General features: G+C 41.2%; 1 protein-coding gene across 2 annotated transcripts; it reads right to left on the bottom strand.

Annotated features, from left to right (window-relative positions):
• Window positions 1-156: 156 nt before the first annotated feature.
• Window positions 157-5,104, bottom strand: SRP19 (signal recognition particle 19). Of its 2 annotated transcripts, none has more exons than XM_027671181.1 (5): window positions 4,984-5,104; window positions 3,681-3,756; window positions 2,620-2,691; window positions 1,534-1,645; window positions 157-489 (listed from the first exon to the last, which is right to left on the bottom strand). In XM_027671181.1, the coding sequence occupies exons 1-5, from the start codon at window positions 5,025-5,027 to the stop codon at window positions 356-358; spliced, it is 438 nt and encodes a 145-aa protein (XP_027526982.1). In that variant the 5' UTR covers window positions 5,028-5,104; the 3' UTR covers window positions 157-355. The 2 variants fall into 2 exon arrangements, with proteins under 2 accessions (XP_027526982.1, XP_027526981.1); XM_027671180.1 differs by having other exon boundaries at window positions 4,969-5,056.
• Between the last annotated feature and the right edge of the window lie 3,010 nt (window positions 5,105-8,114).

Below are 8,114 nucleotides of genomic sequence, written 5' to 3'. Positions count from 1 at the left end.
TACTATGGCAACCAGTTTTCAGCTTTCTGGTCTGCATAAGAATATTTATTTGTCAAAAGCTGTATATTTCTTCTGGAAGGAATAATTCTCCTACCCACCCCACCTGATTATGTTCTTCCACTTTTAAAAGTGGGTGCTTAGCTCTGGACTTGCAGGTTGTGTGTGAAAACAGATTTATTGTTACACAGATGCAAGGCAGCTAAATGCATTCCAGTTCTGATAAAGCAGGCAGTTCTATTCAACTTCCCCTTTTTATTTCTCGCTTGTATCTCTCACTTCAAAGCTGCAGCAACATGTCCATCTGCATTTGTTGCAGGTACAACTATGCAATGTTACAGTGATTCCAGGTGTGAGCTCACTTCTTTTTCTTCCCTTTACCTTTCTTGCCTCCCTCTCCTTGCTGAAGGCTTTGATCACTACCTCCCATCTTCTGAGTTCTTGTTTTCAGTTTGGGAATGGTTTCTGCAGCATACAGCATCACCGACTTACCTAAAAATACACAGAGAGATCAGTGTATGCCTCACACGTTAATGCAGCATTTTCAAACTTAGAAACTTCAGCCTCACTTCAGATTTCACTTAAACTGGGTATAAAGCGCAGGAGTTCTGCTTCCTTCCCCTGTGTACCAAGCAGCTTGTGAAAAATTATTGGAGGGGGAAAAGAAAGTGCAGAACTGAGAAATATCCCAACAGACTGGAATAGGCACATAACCTGACAATCTTCAATATATCTACAACCTTCCAGCTACTCTTTCACTCACCTCTTACTCGCCCAGAATATTTGGGAGAGAATGATCAGGCAAAAGCTACAAGCACTTTCAGAAAGGCACTGCTGCCTTCCAGAAGGAATATAGTTTTTAAATCATCTCCTTCAGACTACCAGCACTCTTATGCTACTCTAGATTCAGTAGTAGTCTTGGTCTTTCCTTAAGACACATACTGCTTCCCTTTCACACATGGATTCATTTTCAGGAAAAATGCAAAATACTGCATTATTTGTCATTCGAGGTGAACTATTTCTATTAATTAGTTAAGGGCAGCTGCTTCATTATTAATTTACGAAATCTCAACTGAACTCAGTATGTATTTTATCAATTTGGCATCCACATCGATAGCCTAGCTAGCGTGTGCAACCTAAGAAAAAAGGTGGAATTTAGCCATTTAAACACCAAATACTCTGTTTTAAATGTTAACAAAACAGTAAGTCAAAACTGAATAGATGCTTTGTTCCACACAGCAATCACACAACATTCCCCATAGTCCCTGGCTATGACACTGCGGCAGAAACTGCAGGATTAAGGGCAACAACATTTTACAAACTCTCCTCAATACCCACAGTACAACTTGATTTAGTTGACTTACACAGGCAAAGAGATTTAATGTAGAGTTATTTATAATTAAATAAATGTATTTAATTATAAATAACTATTTATAATAGTTAAAACTAATTAAAGAAACTGGTAACATAAAATAAACAAAGTCTTCCTGGTTTATTAACTGAAGAAGTGCCTAAACCCAGGTACTCTATACTCACGTGTTGGAAACTGAGGTAAACATGGGTTGCCATCATCTTGTTTGAGCTGGATTCGTACTCTACCTCTGTACTGCACGTCTCTGTTCCACTCTCTAGGATACATCTTATTTTTCTGTCATGCAAAAGGAGAAACTCATTATAATGAGCAGTGGAAAATGGAACTGTTTCAGAGGCACTGCTGCAACCAGGCACTGATACCGAGCAATTCTGAATAAACTGCTACAGGGACTGCTCTACTTCCCCAGAGGTCTGGACCACAGGGACACGGGTTTTTGTTTCATCTTCACAGCCACAAACCCCTTTGGACACCTAGAAATAGCAAGTCACAGGTCACAGCAACTGTTTTTGGACAGTCATAGCCTTCATTCTTGATGAAGGTCTCTCAGTGGTACTGGCTGTGTCACAGTGCACTGTTCAACTGCTTCTGAAAAGCAAAGTGGTTTTAGTGGTTTTTGGATACCAGTAACACTCCTAGATGAGGAGCTCAATTCTTCTTAGAAAATTCAACACTGTTTTAAATTAATAATTACTTCAGGAAACAATCTGTGAAGTTACCTCTCTAGAAATCCAGACTCATTGCCTAAGAACAACAATCTATTCGCATGTATTGCAATAAAAAACTAACATTCCCTGGCTAAAATGTAACTCCAAAGGGCTATGAAGACTCCAAGCATCAGAATTTTATTCCTATACAACACAGTCATTGCAAAGGTAACCACCTTTCATTAAAAACATGCCTTTTTAAAAGCTTAATTTGCAGAGTTGCAGCTTCCAAAATTAGTTTTTATTCTGACACACTTTCAAGCACCCATTACAGTCTTTTCAGAAGGACAGTAAAACAGAACTAATCTTTCCATAAGCTTAAAAGTGACATTATCTAAGAAATCTGAGATATTTCTAACTTGCATCAATTTTCCAACATTTACTTCATGATTATGGTCAGTTATCATTCAAAGCAAGCAAAGCTAGTAACAAAAGTTCTCAACTGCAAGTTATCCTGTCTGTGAGAAAATACATAATGAAAGAACAGGGATATCCCAAGTTTGTTTGGGGTTTTCGGGGGGGGGGCTTCTTTTTTAAAATTACCTCTAATAACACGTTGAATCCAACTGCTGCACATACATCTTGGATTTCTGTAGATGTGGGGTTTTCAACAGCCTGTTGAAACGTGTTACAATTAATTAGTTTTCAACAATGATCTGCCTACATAACAATAGTTATTAGTTTCCCACCCTATACTCTGTAACTAGAAAAAGCAGATGGGGACAGAGAAGGTACTTCAAATACTGACACATCTACTCTAGAAGTCATCTATGAGTGCTTCTGTGGTCTACAAAACATTAAAAATAAAAAAGAGAGAGAGAAGACATCAGGAAACAGAAAACAGATGAAACAGAATTAATTAAGACAGGGAAGAAAGAAAAAGGATTGCTCAGGAAAAGTAACTTAAATTAATTAACAGTTATTGTATGTACAAGGATACCAAAAGTTGTGAACCAGCAACAACAAACTCACAGTAAGGACTGAAGGAGGAAAGAACAGAACATTTCTAGATTTTTGATTGGTAACTTGCATGCTCATGAAAGATTTTATTTTTAAGTATTCTCAGGAAAACCCATGACCCTAAGCAGTGAGAAAAGCCCTTTATATTCCCAGCATTGCTTGTTAAAATTATTATAAAGCGGTGAAATGATGAAAAACTATTTCTGGACAGATCATAAACAACAATAACTACCAAGTTTACATGCCACACGCATTTCAAGTTCTAACTTTGAAAGCAACAGAGAGGACAGGACACAGAGTACAGACATATATAGTTAGTCTCTGAAAAACAAACATTGGCTAACTATTCTTTTCTGCATTGCTTTCAAATTTGGCAAACTACTTGTATTGGAAGTTGAGTGCATTAAGCTCCTCATTCACCTGTTTGCCCAAGGTGCTGCTCACATGAAAACAGACACTTCAAACCAGTGCTCTTCTACTAAACTCACATGCTGGCAGCAGGCTATCTTCAAATACAGTGTAATTTCCAGTTACCAAACTACTTGCCATGGGGGATTGGAAAGATCAGACATATATTTTCCAGCTCTCTACACAGTACTGCATAGCAAAATAAAACACCTTTTCCCTGTCACCCACAAAATTACTTTGTCTATAGGAATCCTCCTTCCTTCTGCTATTGTCTTCTTGTTATTCAAATATGCTGGATAAATGCAGATGAATCTAGGAAGAGAAAACAGTTTAAGTAAATTACATCAACTTCTTCGTTATTAATGCAATATTTTCCTAGTAAAACCAAAAAATAAATCTCATGGCTACAACACAGCAGTTCCCATAAGAACAACCATTTATTTTCCCTAGACTGATTCATAAAATGTTGTAAAATCCCACTTGGAGTTATCACAGGCACTGCTGAGATGCTCCTTGCATGACACCACTTTTTGGGGCCCTGTGCGTACAAAGGGCAGCACTACCTATTACAAGAAAAATAAAAAGAGACTCAAACAGGATGTTTTGACTTATTTCTCACACCCCTGAAACATGGCAGGGTACACACATCTTTCCCCAAAAAGAATTAAAGAATATTTCCTGAAATGATTTTACTACACTAATAGTTAACTCAGTTCCTGATAGAAGGAAACAGCAGGGTTTTTTTCTGCTATAGTTTTGCCTTTCTGTGTGCTTTTTGGTATTAGGGGTTTTTTGTTTGTTTTCTTTTGTTTGTTTTTGTTTTGGGTTTGAATTTTTTTTTGTTGGTTTGGGGGGTTTGTTTTGGTTTTTGGTTTTGTTGTTGTTATTTTTATGTTGTTTTTGTTTATTCATACATGGATCAATCCAGATTTGGGGCAAATTTATAAAGCCACCAAAAAACTGTGCTTAGGAACTTGATCAAGATTTTGCAGTGGATTTACACCTGTCAAGTACATACCGGGGATGAGACTGACAGAACCTCATTTACACTTATTAGAAAATTAAAATGCCAGCTAGGTGAGACCAAGAAGTGGAAGAAGGCCTGCATTTATTTGGATAAGGACCTATGAGAGCATAAGGAAATAAGGAAAAGCGAGTAAATCGTTTGATGCTCACATAGCTGGAGAACGACAAGGACTGTCACTGCGTCCCAGGAAACGCTCCTTGCTGCCTCTAAAACCAGCCCAAATCACCTCAACTCTTGGTATTTTCTTCTTTTTTCTTTTCAGTGGTGTTTCCCTCCCTATTTGCTCTTTATGAGCCGACTAGTTCTTGTGGGCCCAGCACGGGAATTCCAGTTCCGATACCGACTCCCCAAACCACACACGTACGACCACCATCCCAACCACCACCACCCCTTGTTCGGCAGGAATTTCACCACCAACCCTAGCTTCGCCCGCGTTTTCTGCACCCCGAATGACACATAAGCAAAGAAACACCCGCAAACAGCCCGGCCCAACGCACCCGGACCCGCGGTACCTCTCCTTGTCGGCCGGGGACGCGGCGCCCGCGGCAGCGGCCATGACAGCGGCACCACCCCCGCGACGTGGGGCCCTCCCCCAAGGGCCCGTCCCTGAGCTTCCATTGGACAGCGGCTTTGTCTGTCAAGCGCGGCAGCCTGTGAGGAGACGCTACGTCCGCGCCGCCCAGGGCCGCGCGCGCGGCTTCCGCCGGGAATGGCGTCGGGAGGGGGGCTGGGAATGGCGGGCGGGAACCTCTTGAGTGTAGGGAAACACCCTGAATAATCAATATAACACTAGCCCAGAGGGTGGCAGTGGGTGACACAAAACGCGGTTGGAGGCCGTTGAACCGACGCGTGGTTCCCTTCGTTCACAGTGCCCCGACGGTGCCTCAGCCCAAGAACAACCCATCTGATCCAATGTCTCAGAAAGTAACGCAAAGAAATACCTGTTCGGGATTAGCACAGCCTCGTGTGCAATGAAATTAAAAAGTAGGCTAAAACTTAACAAAAAAATTAAGGAGTCACTTGCTGGGTCCAGTCCTATCTCACATCTTCATTAAAGATCTGGGTGATAGGCCGGTTGCACTGGCCAAACTGGGAGCAGGGGCTGATGCACCAGAGGATTGTGCTGACATCCAGAGGGACCTGGATATGCTGGAGAAACTGGTTGAAAGGAACCTCATGCAGTTCAATAAGGGGAAGAGCAAAGTCCTGCACCTGGAGAGGAACATCCCCAGGCACCAGCACAGGCTAGGGACTGCCCAGCTGGGAAGCAGCTTGTCAGGAAAGGCCCTGGTGGACTCCAAGTTGAACATGAGCCAATGAAGTGCTCCTGTGACAAAGAAGAACAATCGTTTCCTGGGCTGCATTACCAGAAGTGTTGCCAGCAGGTCAGGGGGATGATCCTGCCCCCCAACACTGGTGAGGCCACACCTGGAGTGCTGGTCCAGCTCTGGGCTCCTCAGGACCAGACAGATACAAACACAATGGAGAGAGTCCAGGATATGGCCACCAAGATGACGAAGGGACTGGAGCAGCTCATCCTGGAGAAGAGAAGGCTCAGGAGGATCTCACCAATGTGTATAAACACCTGGAGGGAAGGTACAAAGAGGACAGAGCCAGCCTCTTTCCAGTGGGGCCCAGTGACAGGACCAGAGGTGACTGAAACGCAGGAGGTTCCCTCTGAACATCAGTAAACTCCTCTTCCCTGTGAGGGTGACCAAGCACTGGCACAGGTTACCCATGGAGGTGATGGAGTCTTCATCCTTGGAAACACTGAAAAGCTGTATGGGAACGACGCTGGACATCTGGCTCTAGGTAGTCCTGCTTGAGCAGGTGGCTGGACCAGATGACATCCAGAGGTGAGCCTCAGCCATTCACTCACTCTGTGGATTTCACAGGGCATATTTTGTGCAATGTTACACTCACTAGTTAAACTTCATGCAGCAGCTATGTACCAGGACAAAGAACTGAAGGTATTTATTCAGTATTTATTCCTGGTGGTATTTTTTGCCTTTTTTTTTTTTTTCTGCTCCACCAACACATCCTGCTCCCTGCAATGAAATCCTGGAGAGGAGGGTGCTGAGACCCACTGCAACACAGTGGTATTTCCAGGGAAGAACTACAAGTACCATTCATGAAAACTTGAGTTTGAGTTAAGAGTGACAGAGAAGCTTCAAAAAGAAGAAGATTCAGAAAATTAGGCATTTGGCCCCGATTAAGAAGTTGTCTACTCAGCATTTTGACTGATGAGCAGTTTGGTTGTCTTCTGTATTTGCTCTCAGTATGTCAGAAGTGAATACACAGTACAAAGTACTACACAAAACATGAACATAAAACTGTGTGGCCCGAGCAGAAGCAGCTTTTGAGGTGACTGCAGCTGTCTGGGACCAAGTCAGCAACTTGGCAGCACCTCACAAACATGACTCAACAAGCTCCTTAGCTAAAAAAAAAGGTTATGAGGTGTGTTGGTTATAAAGGAAGTTTTTGATGTGATAGTTGTCCAGTGTTACAGATAGATTTCTGGAGGGTTATCTCCAGATTACCATCAAGCTGGCTGATACATAGTCAAGTGTAGCTTCCTAAGAGGTAATCTATTACAAATAATTGTAGATATTTTTTGTTGTTTAGCAACCAAATGTTCTCATTTTGTTAATAGTAGCTTGGTAATGGATTTCCTGTATTTTTCTTTTAAATCTCCATTGCATGCACACACTTGTCCATTCAATGACTTTTTATTGAGATACCTACCACCTAAAAAGTGTCAGAGCTGCCATTGTGTCTCTGTGCAGGGCATGTTAATGATCTGACCATAATATGAAACACAGTCATCATCAACATGTTACAAAGCAAGCTTATTGCCATTTGGGTTTGTCCAATAATATAAACTGCCCTTTCCTTCTGGGACACGTAGGTTTGAACCCACCAAAAGGGCACAGACATAAATCTCTGAAGGACAGTGCTCTAGCAGTGTTTAAATCAAAGAGCAATGTATCTAATCTAATCTTTTAGAAAGAAATGCTAAGAAATATGTATTTGGTAATACCACAGCTTTGTATACAATTAAAGGAAAAATAGGCTAAAACCTAATGAAAAAAATATTAAAATCTACTTCTTCAGAGTGTTCTTTTCTCCCTTAGATTTCTGTAATAATTTTAGTTTCTCAGTCAGTTTGCAGACCAATTCTGGTGCATCACCTTGAGCAACACTGCTTTGACAGTATGTTGTTTAAGGCAGCGACACAGCTGCAGTTTGTGAGTGGCACAGTATCACTGTTGCATATTAAGACTGCTCTCAGTTGGTCCACCTAATTCAAGGACACTGAGAAAGGTTTTGTGTATTTGTTTAATGTTGTTTTATCTGACAGTTGCATTTCATTTTTTAATTTGAATTCAGAGAGCTTTTTAATACCAACATACTGGACTAATGGCTTATATTTTAAAATAGTATTTAAATTTCTGTAACAGAAGTTACACAGGCTGTATCAGTATTTGTGGCAAAGACAAAAATTACTTTCTGCATCTTTTTCAGATGGAAAAATAATTGAAAATTTGTCAGAAATGGGAGTTTTTGGAATTACAGATTTGATGATATGGCATACATGATTGACCACTCTGCAGATACTACTATTACACACCAGTCTCCTTCA

The sequence above is a fragment of the Neopelma chrysocephalum genome, unplaced genomic scaffold (genome assembly GCF_003984885.1).
Source record: "Neopelma chrysocephalum unplaced genomic scaffold, ASM398488v2 Primary Assembly neopelma1_97034, whole genome shotgun sequence".
In the NCBI taxonomy this organism is placed as follows: Eukaryota; Metazoa; Chordata; class Aves; order Passeriformes; family Pipridae; genus Neopelma; species Neopelma chrysocephalum.
Note: the sequence above shows the minus strand (reverse complement) of the source record. Positions and strands in the feature narration are given on the sequence as shown.

Coding starts and splice junctions, on each gene's coding strand:
- SRP19 (XM_027671180.1), bottom strand. CDS start 5,027: ATGGCCGCTGCCGCGGGCGCCGCGTCCCCGGCCGACAAGGAGAGGTAC. Junction 3,757..4,968: donor GAGAGGTACCGCGGGTCCGG/GTGCGTTGGGCC, acceptor TTCTCTTCCTAG/ATTCATCTGCATTTATCCAG. Junction 2,692..3,680: donor GGAGGATTCCTATAGACAAA/GTAATTTTGTGG, acceptor ACGTTTCAACAG/GCTGTTGAAAACCCCACATC.